Source organism: Penicillium antarcticum, assembly GCF_028974205.1.
Source record: "Penicillium antarcticum strain IBT 31339 chromosome Unknown utg000009l_segment0_segment0, whole genome shotgun sequence".
Classification (NCBI taxonomy): Eukaryota; Fungi; Ascomycota; class Eurotiomycetes; order Eurotiales; family Aspergillaceae; genus Penicillium; species Penicillium antarcticum.
The window spans coordinates 4,482,591-4,503,132 of NW_026695307.1; the positions used below are offsets into that span (position 1 = coordinate 4,482,591).

At 50.7% G+C, this 20,542-nt stretch overlaps 8 protein-coding genes across 8 annotated transcripts; 7 read left to right on the plus strand and 1 right to left on the minus strand.

The window, feature by feature from the left end:
• Positions 1–3,821: 3,821 nt before the first annotated feature.
• Positions 3,822–4,588, plus strand: rasB (Ras small monomeric GTPase RasB; the record flags this gene model as incomplete). Its single annotated transcript, XM_058468107.1, has 2 exons — positions 3,822–3,899; positions 3,947–4,588. 2 exons carry the CDS (start codon positions 3,822–3,824, stop codon positions 4,586–4,588), a joined length of 720 nt encoding a protein of 239 aa, XP_058315953.1.
• A 469-nt stretch (positions 4,589–5,057) lies between these two features.
• On the plus strand, positions 5,058–7,484 carry N7508_010048 (putative acyl-CoA synthetase; the record flags this gene model as incomplete). The annotated part of the gene is made up of 4 exons (XM_058468108.1): positions 5,058–5,439; positions 5,597–5,992; positions 6,070–6,966; positions 7,033–7,484. 4 exons carry the CDS (start codon positions 5,058–5,060, stop codon positions 7,482–7,484), a joined length of 2,127 nt encoding a protein of 708 aa, XP_058315954.1.
• An 856-nt stretch (positions 7,485–8,340) lies between these two features.
• Positions 8,341–8,917, minus strand: N7508_010049 (putative GPI anchored protein; the record flags this gene model as incomplete). Its single annotated transcript, XM_058468109.1, has 3 exons — positions 8,341–8,610; positions 8,652–8,714; positions 8,771–8,917. The coding sequence occupies 3 exons, from the start codon at positions 8,915–8,917 to the stop codon at positions 8,341–8,343; spliced, it is 480 nt and encodes a 159-aa protein (XP_058315955.1).
• Positions 8,918–10,240: 1,323 nt separating this feature from the next.
• N7508_010050 (uncharacterized protein) lies at positions 10,241–10,558 on the plus strand (the record flags this gene model as incomplete). The annotated part of the gene is made up of 1 exon (XM_058468110.1): positions 10,241–10,558. One exon carries the CDS (start codon positions 10,241–10,243, stop codon positions 10,556–10,558), a length of 318 nt encoding a protein of 105 aa, XP_058315956.1.
• Positions 10,559–10,783: 225 nt separating this feature from the next.
• N7508_010051 (serine hydroxymethyltransferase) lies at positions 10,784–12,579 on the plus strand (the record flags this gene model as incomplete). The annotated part of the gene is made up of 5 exons (XM_058468111.1): positions 10,784–10,930; positions 10,982–11,038; positions 11,092–11,185; positions 11,244–11,381; positions 11,435–12,579. 5 exons carry the CDS (start codon positions 10,784–10,786, stop codon positions 12,577–12,579), a joined length of 1,581 nt encoding a protein of 526 aa, XP_058315957.1.
• A 264-nt stretch (positions 12,580–12,843) lies between these two features.
• N7508_010052 (MOSC domain protein) lies at positions 12,844–14,165 on the plus strand (the record flags this gene model as incomplete). The annotated part of the gene is made up of 3 exons (XM_058468112.1): positions 12,844–12,858; positions 12,911–14,081; positions 14,143–14,165. The coding sequence occupies 3 exons, from the start codon at positions 12,844–12,846 to the stop codon at positions 14,163–14,165; spliced, it is 1,209 nt and encodes a 402-aa protein (XP_058315958.1).
• A 670-nt stretch (positions 14,166–14,835) lies between these two features.
• Positions 14,836–16,801, plus strand: N7508_010053 (putative Patatin-like serine hydrolase; the record flags this gene model as incomplete). The annotated part of the gene is made up of 3 exons (XM_058468113.1): positions 14,836–14,902; positions 14,956–15,532; positions 15,586–16,801. The coding sequence occupies 3 exons, from the start codon at positions 14,836–14,838 to the stop codon at positions 16,799–16,801; spliced, it is 1,860 nt and encodes a 619-aa protein (XP_058315959.1).
• A 1,058-nt stretch (positions 16,802–17,859) lies between these two features.
• N7508_010054 (DUF803 domain membrane protein) lies at positions 17,860–20,295 on the plus strand (the record flags this gene model as incomplete). The annotated part of the gene is made up of 2 exons (XM_058468114.1): positions 17,860–18,618; positions 18,670–20,295. 2 exons carry the CDS (start codon positions 17,860–17,862, stop codon positions 20,293–20,295), a joined length of 2,385 nt encoding a protein of 794 aa, XP_058315960.1.
• Positions 20,296–20,542: the final 247 nt, after the last annotated feature.

Sequence of the window (20,542 nt, forward strand, 5' to 3'; positions counted from 1 at the left end):
ACCTCCAAATCAACTGGCTGCGGTGGCATTGTTGTTTGACACATTCGTGGAAGAGACTCAAATCGGTTGCCCAAGTCATACCCCAGTTTCGGTCCATTCAGTGAAATATGTATTTTTGGCGATGCTGCTGTTGCCTGTCAGCCTTACTCGTAAGCCTGAGGAGTAGATAATATCCCCGAATACCATGCTCTTAGCGACGGTGGTGCCACAAGTATTCTTTCTCGGGTTCGTCGTCGCAAAGCTCCGAGGAATGTCCCTGTAGATAGCTAGGTCGACGAGCCTCCAGCGCATCTTCGTCAATATCAAATTTCATGGGAAACAGATATCTCCAGGGCAGTCTCTCTTCGACGCTATTGTCAGGAACTTATTCTTTGTTCCACCTAGGTCGAAGTAGTGGAAAGGAGGAAGATGGAATGGAATGTCTAGATTTTTATAGTTTCAGGGCACGTTCGTGATCCGCGACGATCTTGTTCCTGTTTACTTCAATATGTGATACAGGCCTTTGAGGTAGAAGAAGAGTAGTAGGTCTAGTGAAGTGAAGCTGAAGGATCAGAGCTTATCTCAGCCCAAGACAGGGGCCGTCCATGCGGTTTCCACCTCCAACGGTTAAGCCACATGGTTCAACATAGAAGTCATCACTTCGGAAATTGCCCGGATAGAACTCAGAGCGCTCGGATTATTGAATGTCTAAGAAATGAAGTGGAGTTAGCAATGAAGCGTTTTAATGTAACCGGAGTCCGTGGACAGCAGAGAACGAAGCAACACCGAGAAGAGACCGAAGAGCAATGACCCCCAGCAAAAAGTTCGTTCAATGTTGTTTTAAAGATAAGTATGGGTCAGTATCTGTCCCAAGCTGCCGCATGCTTACAGCAAAAGACCCCGAATGTTTTCCCCTATCCTGAGAGTAGACAATCATGACAGCCGTAACAGTTGTCAATCATCCGTATTAAAGTGTAGACCGATCCTTCCGTTGGAAGTTCTGGTTATCACGCTTGAGCGTGTTTATCTTGCGAATATATTGTTTCTGGGGCTATGCTGTCCCAGCATCCACTACATCCCCTATTTTGAGATATAAAGATTGATGCCTGGAGCAGCTTGCAGTGTCTTAACCAAATATGGCCATACTTGTAGATCTCGGAGGTAGTGCATCTGATCTCACACAAAAGATCCGGCCGAAGAGCGGCCTGTACCGTCTATAGGGCCGCGGGAGAAGACCAAGACTCCGGACGATCAACCGGTACGCTAGACCAGCAATAATAACAGATAAGGTGTCTCATAGCTTAAGCAAGCCTCGAGCTACAACCCCCTGACTCCACAAATAACGCTATTCATTATTGGGGCCACCGGCCACATGCTCACCTGACGTTCAAAACCAATAGCGCACCGAAGATCCCATCAGCGATCCCCATGCAGGAAATTTGGGCTGACACAAAAGATATCACTGGATCTATCAAGCTTGAGATCGACATGACTTTTTGTACTGTACGTGTAACTGCATGTGATCCAAAAAAATTGGCGATATGCACTCTCGATGCAAGGATCGACCGATCATTCGATATCAACATCCCAAGATCGGGCCACAACGAGCGATATTCCCACCACCGCTACCACCAAAGGATTCCCGCGCCAATCTCAAACAGGAAGCTGTTTATCAAGATCGATATTGGGAACCGTCCCTGCTGATCTACGGCTGATTAGGCGCAGTGTCGCACGATGGACGCAGGAAGGAAGCAGGAAGGAGGAAGCAGACAACAGACCTATCAAGATGCAGTCCAACATGATCAAGACAAGGCATATGCCGTTACATCTGACATCATACCCGTTGACGGGAGGTCGCCAATGCAACCCAATCTCGAGATTACGTCCCAGGCCAGGGCCAGGACGAGGCCATAGTGGACCGTTCAACACGTCTCCATCTAACGGCCAAGCGGGAGGATCCGTCACTCTCCCCCTGTCACTTTTCATATCGATTCCCGGCAATCATTGGCGCGGCGTTCAAAGCTCCCCCGGTCCAGCCGTTACCCGGACCATTCCGTCCGTGTGAACAGGGGGCTGAAACACCCTTCAAAGTATGCGGTCTGCGGTCTGTACCTGTACTATTCTCCAGACCGACAGGCCGACTCGAAGGTATTCGTTTGTCTATGAAGTTACACTTGAAGGCAGGATGCATATCACTCTGCACTTCTGCACTTGAGGGGAACCGGGTCGAATAGTCCCCGGGGGCACGGTGAGTCTAGATCCAAGCTGATTGGGTCCAGGCGAAGGAATGAAATAGATTGAAAGAATAAGAAAAGAAAAGAAAAAGAAAAGGAAAAGAAAAAGAAAAAGAAAAGAAGAAAAGAAGTGGAAAAGTCTCCGTCGGGACCCGGAGGGCCCTCTCCTCTCAAAGAGGAAATGGGTGTTCTCCCCCCTGGGAACGGGAACGAAGTGGCACTTGCTTTTGAGTTTGTCGATGGATGCCCAACGAGATTATACAGTAAAGTGCCTCATAAGCAAAACTGTATCCACATCCCCTTTCAACCTTTCAGAGTGGTCTTGGGGTTCCGGAACCTCTTACCCGGCGCTTATAGACATCGGACATCGCGGACCGGGAACGCAAAGACCCCCATCCGCACCCGAAAGAACTAGAAAAAGATAAAAAGTGTGATAAACAGAGCGATATAACATTTCCCCTAAACCAATTCGAGTCTGGCTTGAACCTTTAAACACATTCTGGAATGTGTGATGGTGTGCTGTGATCCATCGGCGTGCATACGATATTTCGGGTTAGGATAGCATCCTACTATTATACTAACCTCCATATAGCCATCTCATTTACAGAAACCACGAGGTTGTGGGGATCTGGGGCGCCACCATCGACACTAACAGAATAATACTGCAGATGTATAGACTCCTGAAACAAGAGATGACACACTTCCCACGTGTGGACTGGGGTCTACGAATTAGACTCAACCTAATCAGTATTAGCATGTTCACAAAGGCGTCAGGGCTCGCTTAGGGGGGTTCCCACCCGATAGAGAGAGAGAGCTTTCAAGCTTCTCCACCGGGAGTGAAGGGGAAGGAAATGAGGCCAAGAAAAGCTCACTCCGATATCCACTGTGTCCTGTGCGTCGAGGGCCGGGCCTGCTCTCCTTTTCCGTGTGGAGCTACAGTATGAGTAGGATAGGATAGAATACTCTGGTATGGGCAATGGATTATAGCAGATAGTAGATATTATAAGTAGAAGTAGAAGCAGAAGTAGAAGTAGAAGTAGAAGTAAGAGTACCTGTAAAATGTATAGAGAGAGAGGGAATAGTATCGAAGTGAATAGTGTCACGCTACGCTGCTAGAAAAATCGCACTAACTTCCTAAAGTGGATTGATTCCCCCTGGTCGAAAGTGTATGACTTCATGGAGCTGTCACTTAGATTCCCCTAATTATAGGATTTCTACCAGTCATTTCAGTCTCGTTTGTCTATATTTCGAGGTACCCGAAACTGTTTCAGCGGGAAAAGAAATCTAGTGGAAAATTCGAGGCAAAACGGGGGGAAGATTTCAACCCGACAGGGATAGGATTGTAAATTCGAACTCTCTTCGATTTCTTCGATCTCTTCAATTTCTTACTTTCTTACCATCTGACTTTCTCTCCCTTACTTTCCCACCCTCCCTCCCCCCCAATACTTCGCCTATTTGCCTAACACACTCTCTGGCACTCCCTTTTTCGCCCCCGCCTGGAACGTGGGCCACTTCAACCCCCCTCTCTTTTCCCCTCTTTTCCCCCTTAGTATGTTCACCATGTCTTGTTTGCGCTTCTGTTGCTAACTACCCCAGCTCTCTGTCGCCATGTCTGGGAAAATGACCCTGTATAAGCTGGTGGTGCTGGGTGATGGAGGTGTCGGAAAGACCGCCCTTACCATTCAGGTTGGTTGCCCGACCCCGGGACAGATCATGTCGCTAAACCCTCCCAGCTATGCCTCAACCACTTCGTCGAAACATATGATCCAACCATCGAGGATTCATATCGCAAACAAGTCGTGATCGATCAACAATCGTGTATGCTCGAGGTGCTGGACACTGCGGGTCAGGAAGAATATACCGCACTACGAGACCAGTGGATTCGAGATGGAGAGGGGTTCGTGTTGGTGTACAGCATCACGTCGCGTGCCTCCTTCTCGCGCATCACCAAATTCTACAACCAGATTAAGATGGTCAAGGAATCATCAAGCTCGGGCTCCCCCTCCGGGCCCAGCTACTTGAACTCCCCCATGAGCACATCCTCCGGTCCCGCAATGCCCGTCCCCGTGATGCTGGTCGGCAACAAGAGTGACAAGGCTGTGGAGCGCGCAGTCTCGGCACAAGAAGGTCAGGCTCTAGCCAAGGAGCTAGGATGCGAGTTTGTCGAGGCCTCCGCCAAGAACTGCATCAACGTGGAGAAGGCCTTTTACGATGTCGTCCGCATGCTGCGCCAGCAGCGACAACAGCAGCAAGGTGGTCGCCAGGACCGCCGCCAGCCCGGTGGTCGTGATCGCGACGCCGGCCCCGAATACCCCAAGTCCTTCCGGCCCGACAAGTCGCGACATCGCAGTCGCCTCAATTGCGTTCTCTTGTGATCGGCCAGGTCCGTCCGGAGTCCCTTGAATTGGCTTTTCTATCTTTTTTTTTCTCTCTCTCTCCATTTTTGGTCCCGGGTGCATCTGGAGGGTTCTGTCTTTTATCTCGGCGTTGGTGGTCCTAGGTGGTTCTCTCGAACAGCCTTTCTCTCCGCCATACAAAAAAAATCCCCAGGCGACGAAGCCAGATCGCAGTCGCGCATTAGCAGGCATTTCGATATGATACCCTACGACTGAGCTTGTTTTTATTTGATTTTGCGATATATAGACAATACAGGTTCTACCAATGATTCACGTGCGGGGAGGGGACTCCCCGCAACATCCCTGTACTTCATGCAGCCCCTTGAACCTCGGGGCATCCCTCGGGCTTACCTCCATACCTCGGGTAGCTAAGCTACGGGATCCCCAGACTCCCCTCTTCAACCTCAACCTCCTTCCCTCTACTCCACATCCCATAGACCACCCAACCATGCCACCTCATCACACCCAAGTAACAGCAACTGCCCACTCCCTCACCGGCCCAGAGTCCTTCTGGAGCCATCACGCAGCCAAGCTCCACTGGCACCGCAAGCCATCACGCGCCTTGACACGCCACACCAAAACTCTTCCCAGTGGAGTCTCACACGAGCATTGGTCATGGTTTGCCGACGGCGAGATCTCCACCTCCTACAATTGTGTCGATCGACACGTTCTCGCAGGCCACGGCGACAATGTAGCCATAATATGGGAGTCGCCGGTGACAGGATCGACCAAGACATACACCTACGCCCAGCTCCTAGACGAGATCGAGGTTCTCGCAGGAGTCCTGAGGGAAGAGGGGGTCAAAAAGGGGGATGTGGTGATCATCTACAGTCCGTATTAACCCAATAACCCCTCAATGGGAGTCACATCGCCATACCTAACCCATATATCCTCATCCCCGCCACCATCACCACCCCACAATAACCCCACAATATAGACCACATGACAACCCAAAGCCCAATCCAAACTAACAAAACCATGAAATAGTGCCAATGATCCCCGCCGCCCTAATAGCCTCCCTAGCAATAACACGCCTAGGCGCAATCCACGCCGCGGTTTTCGGCGGCTTCGCCCCACAATCCCTAGCACAGCGCATCGAAGCCGCCCGTCCACACGCAATAATGACCGCCTCGTGCGGTATTGAGGGGACCAAGGGGCCTATTGCTTACAGGCCGCTAGTGGAGGGTGCCATAAATGCAAGCAAGTTCAAGCCTAGCAAGGTAATTGTCTGGCAGCGGGATCAGCTGCGCTGGAATCGACCCGATAAACGGGGAGGACAGCGGAATTGGCAGAGGCTTGTGAAAAGTGCGCGTGGGCGGGGTATTAGAGCGCCGTCTGTTCCTGTTCGGGGGACGGAGGGTATTTATATTATTTATACTAGTGGTTAGTACCGTATCTTTCTTTGTTCATGTTGAGATATCAATATCAACACAACGAATCATATACTAACAAACATATAGGAACAACAGGCCTCCCGAAAGGCGTCCTCCGCGAAGCAGGAGGCCACGCCGTAGGCCTAACACTAAGCACGAAAACCCTCTTCAACATAAAAGGTCCAGGCGATGTAATGTTCTGCGCATCAGACATCGGCTGGGTGGTAGGACATTCCTATATCCTGTACGGACCCTTACTAGTCGGCGCAACGACAATTCTCTACGAAGGAAAACCAGTCGGCACACCGGACGCAGGCATATTCTGGCGATTGATCGAGAAACATAAAGCTAACGTGTTGTTCACGGCTCCGACTGCTATGCGTGCCATGCGCAAGGATGATCCTGAGAATACCTTGATAGAGGAGGTTGGGGCTAGGGGTGGTCTGAAATCTTTGAGGGCTTTGTTCCTTGCTGGTGAGCGCAGTGAGCCATCTATTGTTAGGCTTTATCAGGGGTTACTTGAGAGGTTTGGCAGCGCTGGTGCTACTGTTGTTGATAATTGGTGGTCGTCTGAGTCTGGGTCTCCTATTACGGGGTTGATGCAGAACTGTCGGGGGGCTATTGCTTCCTCGGGTTCTGATGCACAAGACGGGGGTGAAGGTGAAGATAAGAAACCTCTTGCGCTCCGTCCTGGATCCGCGGGCTTACCGTTACCCGGCTTCGATGTCCGCATCGTGGACGATGATGGTAATGAAGTACCGTCCGGTACGATGGGTAATATCGTCCTAGGACTACCACTTGCCCCAACCGCATTTACGAATTTGTTCATGGACGACGAGCGCTTCTACCGTGGGTACCTGAAGCGGTTTGATGGGCGTTGGGTTGATACCGGTGATTCGGGGATGGTTGATGAAGATGGTTATTTGCATGTCATGTCGCGGTCTGATGATATCATCAACGTTGCGGCACATCGACTTGGAACTGGTAAGTCATGGCCCTATCTCATATACATGTGGTTTCAGGAATGAGAAGCTAACCACCCATCAATAGGAACAATCGAACAAGCAATCCTCTCCCACCCAGCAATCAGCGAAGCAGTGGTAATCGGTCTCCCAGACCCAGTGAAAGGCCACCTTCCCTTTGCATTCATCCAACCAAAAGCAGGATCCATCCCGGAAGAATCCACGGAAGGATATCTACCGGCAAAACCAAGCGAGAAACTCTTCACGGAAGTAAATGGCCTCGTGCGCGAACAGATCGGCGCTATTGCTTCGCTAGGTGGAATGATTCAAGGCCGGGGCATGTTGCCTAAGACTCGGAGTGGGAAGACTCTTAGACGGGTTTTGAGGGAGCTTGTTGAACTGGCCGTTCAGGGAGATTATGGGGGATTCGTCAAGGTACCGCCTACTGTTGAGGATGGGGATGTTGTTGATGTTGCTAGGGGGAGGGTTAGGGAGTACTTTGAGGGTGTGAAGGGGGTTGGTGGGAAGGCGAAGCTTTAGTTTAGTTTGGGGGTACTAGGCATGTGCATATTGGCTTTGTAAGGTATCAACATATTCTAATGATGATGGGTTTTTGTGTTGGGTTCTTTCCTTGATGTGGGAGGGACTCTGGGTGTACATATCTGGGCAATACACAGGTGCATCAAGAACCATGACCGGAAAAGTGACATTGATACATGCAGAAGAAGGATTGAAGTGGATATAGACTAGTCTCCATAGACTTTGTCAAGAGATGAATCACATTGTGTACTGTCACTTTGCTTTTTCGGTCTTTATAGACCTGCGTAATCCCCGCAATACCCCACAAGTCTATTCAATTCGACTGTGCTACAGAATATAAGGTCTTATTGTATCTGCATTTCACAATAGGCTTGTTACAATTTGAAGGGATGACCTAGACACCTTCCCGATAGCTGATACATTTATCTCACGTAGATCGAGATCGAGAGATCGTCGAAGCTTGGCCGATGATCAATATATAATTCCAAGATGCGTTCAGAAGATATCGACGATCATATCGTGATTGAGAGCGTCGACTATAAAGTCTACTTTAGACGAGGGCTAACAATGAAAAAAGAGATCATTCGCGTTCGAAGTGAGATAATAAAAATTAAAACATATGTCCAGGAGAATCACTTGCAAAACTAACAAAAAGCCCCAGCAGGGAAACACGAAAACAAGCTACACCCAAATCGGAAGGAACAAATTATGTATTATCTAAGAAGACGTAGACAAGACATATACACCCTGAAGAACCCAAGCCCAAACACCCGACAGCAGCAAGACTCCATGTTCAGTTCAAGACGAACACAGAGAATCACGCCATCACTTCATGATACCATTTGACTCAACCACTTTACAGCAGGAGGGCCACGGCACCGAAGACGGCAGCCAGACCGGCACCAGCGCCGGTAGCGGCGTTGATGGCACCGGCGTTGAAGGCGGGCTGGGAGGGAGAGGGGCTGCCAGCGGAGGAACCGGCGGAGGAGCCGGGGGTACCGGTGGCACCGGCGTTGGGGACCAGAGGGGTGGAGGTGGCGACGCTGGGGATGACGGGGACGCTGCTGCTGCCGACCAGGGGGTGGAAGAGGAGCTGGGATGTGTTAGAATTGATTTGTTTGTATGTCTATATTGGATATGTGCTTACCAGCTCTTGCACTGGGTCACGGTCGAGGTCACGAGGGGACGGGTGACGGTGAAGGGACCGTTGGTCATGGTGATGTGCCCGGGCTATTGATTTGTTAGTATCCATGTTCATGGGTTGTGGTTGTTTGTGATGAACATACGGTGGAGATGCTGTAGGTCTGGCTGTTGTGCACAACGGAGGTGGCCTCGGGGCAGTAGGTGGTGTAGGCAGTGACAACCTCAGTGGTGATACCGGAGGCGACAGCGCCAACGGCAGCGGCAGCGAGAGCAGCGATAGAGAAACGCATTGTGATAGATATAGAGGGGTTCGAAGAATGTTCGTTGAAAGGTATGGACACGCGAAGTGTAAAGAGTGACTTTGTAAAAAGAATGTAATCGGTGCAAGAACCGGGATAGAGAATGTAAGCGTGGGTGAAGAAGAGAAGAGAAGAGGGAGACCGGGCTGTATATAATGCTAATTTAATGAGATTCAGGTACCCGTGCACTAAACACGCAGTGCCCACGGAACTGTGGAAAAACGGGAAAAGGGGCAGAGACAGGCCGTGGTAATAGTCTCGTAGAACAACGGCGTCATCTAATCTGACTCTCGTTCAATCAGGACTTGTTCTGCCACCAATTTACTATGGGTCTCCAAGTCACTTTTCCTCCTGGCGTCCTTCGACTCTATAGACACGCCCTGATGAACCAATTTGTCGTGCGCGGCCGAGAATCCTTTCCTGTTTAGGCTGTTGTGGCTGCTAGGGTTGGACGAGATTTTCTAGGCATTGGCTATCCGAGTCTAGGTTCTTTGATCTTCTTACTTTGATGTGGGTATGTAGTCATTTAATCCTTTGGATTGTTCTCCGTACAAATTGCCACTGGAGTTGCTACGGAGGTTTTTGCTTGCAAAGTCTAGTGGAGTCTCGACAACTTGTATGCCCCGCTAGGTTCCCGCGATAGTGAGCCGTGGACGTTGACCACAAGATAGATCGAACGGTATCTATGGTTGTATAAACCCGTTGACAATATGATTGTTGGCCTAACTCAAGAATCTCATAGTTCATAGTCGAGTCGAGTCTGAATGAAGAAACAGGAAAGTGTATTATAGACAACACTTCTTTGACCATATGAGCAATTTCGCTGCTATATTTCCTAGCCAATGTGAAGGGCACAGCAGTCTAGCAGTAAGATTAAAGCTTGGCAATGTGCGTTAGGCACTTCAAAGGTCTCACTCTAACATCTATCTCGTGACAGATTTACCCCTTTAAGAAGAGCACTTTATCTACCACCTGTAGTGTTGTTTTTATTGTCATATTAGTGGCGATACAAATAGCATCAGTCATGAATTCTGATCGTCGCTGGTCAGTGTGATCGCTAATTTTAGTAAATAAGCTTTGCAAATCATAAAATGGCAGTTAACGCAAGGCACTACGGAAACAGGGGCTGGTGATCTTCATGTAGCCATCATTCCTACACAGCCTATGTTAGTACAGTGAAAACGTCAACACACTGCTGCTTACTGTCTGGGGGTAAATGTTTAATACCCAATCAAAAGGCTACGTTGTAGTTTGTTTACGGTGTGACGAGCGGTGATTAATGAAGTGATTATGTTATATCCTATTCTTTTCACTATGGTGGACTCTCGAAGCGCTCGAAGTTGCTATGAACAACTCCTCACTGGACTTGAGTATCGCAATGCGACAGTGGAACTGTTGGATGCCGTGATATATCCCGGATCATGGCAAGGGAAGCCCAAGCCTGATCCCGATCGGCAAACCAAACGCACAACAAAGTCCAATCCGATGGTACTGGTCCCTCAATGGATGGTTAAAGGCGTGGGACCTGTCAGCAGCGCCCGTCCAGCTCCAGCCAGACCGAAGTCCAGCCGTCACCGACGAGTGCTGACACAGATGGAACGCCGTCTCTTCATCTTGGATTTAGTTGTGTGAAGAAGAAAAGAAGGGAGAAATTTTGCCGAGCGAGAAAAACCCAAGCTGATGCACGGACCAGGCGGAGAGCTCAATGAGGAATAGCGTTGTTTCCCGCTTTCCGCGGAGAACGGAAAGGCGTCAGTTACCGTCCGACAAGCACTCGTTGTTTAAAAGCCGATGCTTCCCTATCGGCAAAGTACATATACCCCTCGGTCTTGACTTCTTCAGCTTCAGCTTCACACCATGTTGTCTCGCTGTGGCAGATCCGCTGCTCGTCTGCTCCCCCTTGGGAGCTCCCGGGCTATCGTCTCCCGGGCCTCTATCGTGCCTTCAATCAGATCCGTCCCACAATCGCGGGGAGTATCATCTTCTCCCGATGCTCAGCACAAGGTTGGAAAGGATTCAATGGCAAGCTAGACACATGTACTGACCTTCTCCCAGCTGCTATCATCCTCCTTGAAGGACTCCGACCCCGCCGTTTACGATATCCTGCAGAAGGTGCGTCATTGCTCATAGAGCTTCGGAATCGACCATTGCTAATACCCCTCTAGGAGAAAAGACGCCAAAAGCACTTCATCAACCTAATTCCATCAGAGAACTTCACCTCGCAAGCTGTTCTCGATGCCCTCGGCAGTGTTATGCAAAGTATGTACTTCAGATTCCCGCTTTGCTTGCCTGATAAGCCATTCTAACCACAATGCAGACAAGTACTCCGAAGGATACCCCGGTGCCCGTTACTATGGTGGAAACGAACACATTGATGCATCGGAGCGCCTGTGCCAGCAGCGTGCTCTCGAGACCTACCGTCTCAACCCCGAGGAGTGGGGAGTGAACGTCCAGCGTATGATATCTCGACCGATGCAATAGGATAGGATCAATGCTAACAGTCACCAGCTTTGTCCGGCTCGCCCGCCAATCTGATGGCCTACTCCGCTGTTCTCAACACCCACGACCGCCTTATGGGCCTGGACCTGCCTCACGGTGGTCACTTGTCCCACGGATACCAGACCCCTACCAAGAAGATTTCCGCCATCTCCAAGTACTTCGAGACCCTCCCCTATCGCCTCGATGAGTCGACTGGCTTGATTGACTACGATGGACTGGAGAAAATGGCCAATCTGTACCGCCCCAAGCTGATTGTTGCGGGTACCTCGGCCTACAGCCGTCTCATTGACTACCCCCGTATGCGCGCGATTGCCGACTCCGTGGGCGCCTACTTGCTGGCTGATATGGCGCACATCTCCGGTCTCGTGGCTGCCGATGTGCTCCCATCTCCCTTCCCCTACTCGGACATTGTGACCACCACCACCCATAAGTCCCTCCGCGGCCCCCGTGGCGCCATGATCTTCTACCGCAAGGGTGTGCGCAGCACCGACAAGAAGGGCAACAAGATCATGTACGATCTTGAGAACCCAATCAACGCCTCCGTCTTCCCCGGCCACCAGGGTGGCCCTCACAACCACACCATCACCGCGCTGGCCGTGGCCCTCAAGCAGGCCCAATCAACCGACTTCCACAACTACCAACAGACCGTTCTGACCAACGCCACAGCTCTGGCCGAGCGCCTCGGTGATTCTACCAGCAACGGTGGACTCGGCTACAACATCGTCTCTGGCGGCACCGACAACCACCTGGTGCTGGTTGACCTGAAGAACCGCGGCGTTGACGGCGCTCGTGTTGAGCGTGTTCTTGAGCTGTGCGGAGTTGCCAGCAACAAGAACACCGTACCTGGTGACAAGTCCGCCCTCAAGCCCGGTGGTCTGCGTCTTGGCACCCCCGCCATGACATCGCGTGGCTTCCAGCCCGAGGACTTCCGTCGCGTGGCTGACATTGTCGACCGCGCTGTCATTATCACCCAAAAGTTGGACAAGGTTGCTCGTGAGCACGCTCAGTCCAAGGGTGTCAAGAACCCCGGCACAGTCAAGGCTTTCCTGGAGTACCTGGGTGAGGGTGAGGAGATCTCTGAGATTGTTCTCCTGCGCCAAGAGGTCGAGGACTGGGTCGGCACATTTAGCTTACCCTGGTCTGAGGACCAGTAGACGATTTCCTTTCTAATTTCCTTTCTCTGTATATCCCGGATTCGAAACGAATATGACTCAAGATTTTTAAAGACACACGGATCAAATGGTAGCACAATTTTAGATCCCATAATTAACTTAAAGTCACAACCATCTCCGTAAAGTCGCGTAGATCGCCTTATCACTTATCAGCGCCTTGTTCGCGCCGAACCCCAGTGAGACATCGTTTCCCCGGGATCGGCGTGCTCGAACTTTTCTTTTCTTTATCTCCCATAACTCGTGACGATGAAAGTCAGCCAGGTGCGAATCTAGAACTGGGATATATTCAATGCGACGCAACTAACGCGAACAGCTCTACGTCTACCCAATCAAGTCACTACGGCCGACCACCGTCAAGGAGGGTATCCTCACCCCTCGCGGCTTTCAATATGACCGTCACTTCATGCTCCTCAAGGTCTTGCCCGCCGAAGACGGCTCCAATAGCACGACTCTGAAGAACATGCATGTCCCGCACTTCCCAGAGATGGCCCTGTTCCATACCGACATCGAGTACCCCCAGACGGGGAATGACAGCGGAAAAGTGATTGTCACACACCACCCAGCACCATCTAAGTCTGAAGACGAACCCCGCAATACCAAAAGACTGGAGATCCCCCTCCAACCCAACATAAAGACCCTCAGTGGTCTTACGGTCACAATGCATCAAAGTCCAACAACCGGCTACAACATGGGCGCCGAATACAACGACTGGTTCAGCGCGTGTTTCGGATACCCTGTAGTCCTCGCCTACCTCGGGCCAAACTCACGAGAAGTACTGGGCACACTAGCACCATCAAAATCCAACAAAAAGCCCGCTCTGCACAGAATTCGTGACCTATTTGCGAATAAGAACGCAGATAAGAAGCGGGATTGGTTCTTACCCGTGCTGGTAATCGCATTCACGGTCAACATACTCATCCAAGCAGACAGCTTCATCAGACAGGGAAAGATGCCCCAGACAGCAAGTAGTCTCCTACCCGCACTCCTCGCGCCCGTTGCGCTAGTGTTGTATTACATACTACAAGTGCAGCCCGAAGACCGCATTACCTTCGCCGACTGTGCGCCCTACCTAGTGATCTCCGAGACATCCGTTGACAATGTCTCGGCACGACTGCCGGACGGGACGGAGATGGATCGGACTAAATTCCGGCCTAACATTGTTATTTCCGGGGCTGAGAATGCCTTTGAAGAGGACTATTGGAGTGTACTTACTCTAGGTTCTGAAAAGACGCGGCTGTTGTTGACGGGTAATTGTGTGCGCTGCCAGAGTCTTAATGTTGATTATACTACTGGCAAGATGGGTACTGATGAGTCGGGCACTGTTCTGAAGAAGTTGATGAAGGATCGTAGGGTGGATAAAGGGGCGCGATTTAGTCCTGTCTTTGGGCGCTATTCGTTTTTGGAGCCCTGGGGGAGTGGGACGAATCTTAGAGTTGGGGATGAGGTTGTTGTTGCAGAGCGTGGCAAGGAGAGGACTCTCTTCGGTGAGTGCTTTCATACCTTTCTTGTTTGAGATACATTGTGGGTTTGCTAATTGGTTTTCAGATTGGCCCGGTTTGATGAATTGAGTTCTTGGGCACTTTGTCTGAGTTTTGCTCCGAGGTTTTCTATACTTCAATTTTATAATGTGACGTCATGGTGGGCTTGATGAATCCCACGAAGTAGCAACGTGAATAGCAGTATTGATTGGGTAAATGTTTAGCCTGCCTATGGATATTCGAAGTGAAACATTGTTCTACAAAATTGAAGCCTTGAGACACACAATAAGCCGACCTAATTGGTGGACGCCACAGTTACATCATATCGGTGCACCGCCACAGCCGAGCCAGGAGTCACCTGACCTGCATGATCCATGGAAAGAAGTTTCCAAGAATAACTTTGGAATCTTTAGACTTGTTGACCTGTTTACCTGCATACTGCACACTGTCGATATTCTCTCTATTCTTGTCCATAGACGGTTTACGTTACTGCAGAGCCAGCCTTACCGGACTACCGCAGGGACCGGGCTCAAGCCCCTCCAATCATCCACCCGCCGCTGCCTATTTGAGCCCACCACACTGTCACGCCCGACACATCTGAACTGCTGTTTCACCACTGTGACACTTCCACCTCTTTTCACGGACCGGATCGGTCAGGCGCCAAACCTTTATTCCCCCGGTGCATAAGGCACTAAGCCCCGCCGCGGGTAAGCCGCCGCAGAAAAAGGCGATCGCAATCGTTCCTGCTACTACAATCGCCATGGATTCTGCTCATTTGCGCCGCAAGGATACCACAAAGGGTCCTCCACTGAGGATTCTCTCGCTCGGTCAGTATTCTCTCACCTCCCCGCCAATATCAAAACTCAGCTGACTTGACCAGATGGCGGTGGTGTACGTGGCTACTCCATGCTTATTCTCCTCCAGGAACTCATGTACCGCACCTATGTCGAATGCGAAGGCAAGCCACCCCGTCGCGACCAAATTCCCAAGCCATGTGATCATTTCGACTTGATCGCGGGTACCGGCACCGGCGGTCTCATCGCCCTGATGCTCGGTCGTCTCCGCCTCGACCTCGAGACCTGCAAAGAGGTCTACGTGCGCATGACGCGCAAGGTATTTGAGACTGATAAAACTATCGCTGGTATTCCATACCGCTCGACGCTGTTCAAGGCTTCCAAGCTCGAGGAGGCGATTCGGGAATGCGTGCGGGAACATACAGTCTTCGAGGCCGAGGGCAATGACACGCCGAATGCCAACGCGCGTAATTCCATTGCCAGCCTGCCGTATAGTCCGAACTCTGTTCCTCAGCGTTCTATCAGTCGGGGGAGCTTTAGCACTTCTGCTGCTTCCCATCCGATGTCCCCGACTAGCCAGCGAGGCTCTGCTTTTATCAATGGTCTGCGCTGGGGTAACCCTGATGCGCTACTTTACGATAGTCGAGAGTATCGTACCAAGACGTGAGTCTTATCATGCATTAATTTTAAATTGTGGTTACTAACGTGCAATTTAGTGCTGTCACTGCTCTTTACAAGGGCACGCCGCGCAAAGGAACGGCCGTGCTTCTGCGCTCCTACGATTCCCGCAGAGAACCCCCACCTGAATTTGACTGCACGGTCTGGCAAGCAGGCCGTGCGACTTCTGCCACCGGTCTTGCTTTCAAGCCAATTCAGATTGGTCAACATGTCTTTATCGATGAAGGCCCGGGCACATATAACCCGGCGCCGCAGATTCTTGACGAGGCTGTGGTGAACGAGTGGCCAGGTCGGGAAGTTGGTGTCTTTATCAGTGTTGGAACAGGAAAGCGACCCGCTGGTACCAACAACCGACAGCATGAATGGTGGGAGGATTTCTTCGGCGATGCGCTCGGTACTTTCGCCGAGGCACGTCGTCGACTAATCACCAAGATCGAAGGCTGCGAGGACATTCACAATGAAATGCTAAGAGATCGACTGGCCAAACGCAATGTTCCCGAGGATAATTACTTCCGGTTGAACGTTGAAGTTGGTGTTGGCGAGTTTGGCATGAATGAATGGAACCGGTTGGCTGATATCAGCACAAACACACGTCAATATCTGGCCAAGCCTGAAGTCAAGAAGATGATTCTAGATGCTGGTGTCCGATTTGCTAAGATCGATCGCATGAACCGCCGTCTGGCAAACCATGCTGCGGCTGGCGGTGACCGTGACGACCTGTCCTTTGATCTTGAAACCGAAGAGCTTACGATTTCTTCTCCCGTTCAACAATCATACGTGCCACCTCCCCAGCACTTCGCTGTCGAGTTGCCCGCAGAACTCCCTGCTGATCCCATTGATTTTGCCCATCACCCTACATCAGCACCTCCCCCGATTCCTACTAGTGTGACTGTCTCCCCGCCGGATGACTCGTTACCTGCCCATCCCACGCCACTTGATAACATGCCTACCTCCCCAAGGCAATCCAGCGAGGGTCTCAATTATCGTCGAAGCTATGATCAGGGTCGTCCGAGCTCGCAACAACAAGGCTCTCCCCACCGCAGTGATGAGCACTTTGCAACATTCAACGGGCCACCACCCGTCCCTCCCAAAACACCCATTCCATATCCATCGCAAGATGAGGGTGGTGTAGCTATGCCCGCACCTTTGTTTTCCCACGGTTCCTCTGGCAGCAAGGTCCGACCTCCTTATCCCGTTGATGAGTCTCCCCCAGTGGTCAACAGACAACGCAAACCCAGCTTCCATGTGCGGTAATCTCTTCGCATGTGTTCATAACTCGGTTTTTCGTATCCACTTCAACTTTCTATTTGCATTGTTATGTTTCTTGCTTCTTTCCTGCTGAATACCCCTCGCTCGAGACGGTGATGAAGGTTGGCATGAGGTGTCATGGCGCATGGAGGCAATCACGAGTCTGTTTCATTCTTACTTTACGTTTTTCCTTTGTTACTTGAACATCTCTCGAGATTCTCGAGAGATTGCCCATACCGGCCTTCGGGCATAATGAATGATGACATTTATGACAGACTTCAATGTGGGATATCTGTATATTAATAGTCTCGAATGAAACAAAAGGGTCCAAGTGAAACCCTTAATCCATGATAGGTTAGTGCATGCATATAAGTTCATGTCGGTAGATTGTACAATATCTACTTATATTAAGCCAAGACCAATAAGCAGGTCTAGAATCGCCATCCTATTTAGATAACTTAGGAACAAAGGTACATTGTTGGTACCTGCCGATCGCAGTGTCTCTGCCCCACCAACAAGTACCCGTCCGTACCTCCTTTCCCCACAGGGTCTAACCCAGCCACTTTGTTTCTGCATCTTTTACAATCCCCTTCCCCTTTTCCCAGCGTCGCATTATAATTGGATTTCTGGTGTCAACTTCTCTTCTCTCCAACATCCTTTCCCTCTAACACTCTCGAAACCCTTGATTTTTGCGTTGCATCGAAGCGCCACCGACCGTCATAGCGCCGACGGCTGACGTGCCCCCTTGCGGAAATCTCACATTTCTTTCCCTCGTGGTCTCATTTCCAGAAGCATTCCTAGATCGTCACTACACTATTCCAGACCAACTCCCCTTACCGTTGTCGCGACATTTCACACCATTTCGATCCGAACCAGGTCCCACTGATTGTCGCCCAGGCGATACGACACGCTTAAGCGATACGCGATACAGCGTGGCAGGTTCGATAAGTGTTTCAGATAGTCGCTGAGTCTCGTCTTCGGACGTCTCTCTCCCCCGACAACTCCTTTTTCTTTTCGCCTCACACTGCTGGCCAGTGTGGTCATTTCGCACATCACGTCTCACAATGGATCCCAATTCCACTTTATCGCACGCTTCGACGCTGCTCGCTCGCGCCGAGAGCTCGGGTCGGCCGCCGGTATACAAAGCTATTGGTATCTCGCTGGCTGTTGCATCTGGTGTGTTTATTGGTATATCATTCGTGATCAAGAAGATCGGGTTGCTGAAAGCGAATGTCAAATACAATGAAGAGGCCGGAGAGGGATATGGATATCTGAAGAATTTCTGGTGGTGGACTGGAATGACGCTGATGATTATCGGAGAGATATGCAACTTTGTTGCGTATGCATTTGTCGATGCGATTCTCGTTACGCCGCTTGGTGCGTTGTCTGTTGTTATTACGACGATTCTGTCGGCTATTTTCCTCAAGGAGCGGTTGAGTTTTGTTGGGAAGGTTGGCTGTTTCTGTTGTATTATTGGGTCTGTGACTATTGCTATGAATGCGCCTGAACAGTCTTCTGTCGACGATATTCAGGGCATGCAGCATTTCGTCATTCAACCTGGCTTTTTGACTTATGCTGGGTTGATTATTGTTGGGGCTGTTTTTACGGCTCTTTGGGCTGGTCCGCGATATGGCAAACAGAGTATGTTTGTTTATATCAGCATTTGCAGTATGGTTGGTGGCTTGAGTGTTGTTGCTACTCAGGGGTTGGGCTCTGCTATTCTTGCTCAGATCAATGGCGAGGAGCAGTTTAAGCATTGGTTTCTCTATGTCTTGTTTGTCTTTGTTATTGGGACATTACTGACTGAGATTATTTATCTGAACGTACGTTTTGATTCTTCTGGTTTGGTTGCATTCTGCTGACTCTTTTTCTAGAAAGCTCTGAATCTTTTCAATGCCGCTTTGGTCACCCCGACTTACTATGTGATGTTCACCAGTGCCACCATTATTACCTCTGCTATCCTGTTCCAGGGTTTCAAGGGAACAGGCATTCAGATCGCAACCGTGATAATTGGATTCTTGCAAATTTGTGCAGGCGTGGTACTGCTGCAGCTATCCAAGTCTGCCAAAGATGTTCCCGATGCCGCTGTATTCAAGGGTGATCTCGACCAGATTCGGGAGGTTGCTACAGTGGAAGAGCCTGAATCCGAACCCAAGGCCGATTCTATTCGCGGTGCGGCTTCTATCATCCGCCGTATCTCTACAGCTCGTCGCACCATGGAATCAGATGAAGCCCGTCGCTTCTTCCACGACAAGCACGAGGACCATCTGAAGCCACCCGGCGAGGGTGAGATTGTTGAATGGGATGGTCTGCGCCGGCGCAAGACTGTCATCGGTGAAGGACCTACCATGTCGAGGCCACGTACTCCGCGAACACCCTCAATCAAACAGCAACATCCACCCTGGGGCATGTCACACTTCCCTACAGCTGAAGAGGAAGAAGAAGACGAGCACAGACCCACCACAAAGCAAAGTGGCCATTCTTTCTTGGATGGTATCCGGTCTCGTGCTACCAGCGTGCTTCACCACGGCCAGTGGAGGCCTGTACAAACCCAGGAAGAGAAGAACACGGACGCCAATACACAATCGGTTGGTATGACAGATATGCCTCACCACGGGGTCGCCGATACAGAATACCACGGAGGTGGAGGCTTGGATGCTCCGTTCCATCCAAATCGTCCCCGTAGCGATACTCCGCGATCAATCTCATGGGCTGACGAAAAGCCCGACTCCCTAGCCCCGGAACCCCTCGCCAATACTGCCCGCCGCCAATTCTCCTTCAACACCATGATGAACCGTGTGAAAGCCGGCAGTGAATCTCAAGTCACCTCACCCCGTGGCATCCTGCGCCGGACTCACCTGGGAGGAGATCTCCGCAAGTCTGCCACCGAAGAGGAATCTCTCGGCCTAGTCCACGGGGACTCGCGAACTTCTCAGCCCGAAGAAGAGCCCCTGAACGAAAAGCTCGAGCGCTGGTCCAGCGGTGAATCCGACCTCGGCGAACCCCAGCCATTATACACAGGCCGTCCCCACGGAAACTCAGTATCGAGCATGTCAACCGCAGCATTTCCAGCCTACGAAGACAACCACCACGATTACGACACGAACTCAAACCCCTACTACCTCCCGCACAATCGCCAAACAACATCTTCCCCCGAACCCATCTCTCATGACAACTCCACCTGGCAACAACATCCCCCATCATCAGCAGGAAGCAGGACTCGCACACGAACCAACTCCTCTTCCCAAGCCTACGCCCACGCCCCACCACCTGCTCAATCATCCTTCTCTACACACCGCTATCCAAACCCTCTTCCGCCTCTCCCTGATATCACACCAATCAGCACAAACGATCTCATGCCAACTACCGATGGCCCCGGAGTGAGATCTGTCTCGTCCGAATCCGCAGGCTTGACATCCGTCTCTGGCGGTGCGGAAAGTAACGTCGATGATCATCTCCCTACCCGTCGACAGAGCGGTTGGCGGAGACACATGTCGTGAAATCATAATGGGAGAAAGACATTCGGAATGGGCTTGTTTCCATTCGTGATCTATGATCTATGATGTCTTTGCATGTATCTTGTTCTTAATGTATTGCATAGCTGCGGCGTTGATTCATCTGAGTTTTTTCTCTCTTCCTATTCTGTTCTTCGGGTTGTGATTATGTTTTGGGTTTGGCCTAGTTTTGAGTATCGCGTGTGTACTATTGTGCTTGTCCTTGTGTATGAGTGTATATAACTATATGGAT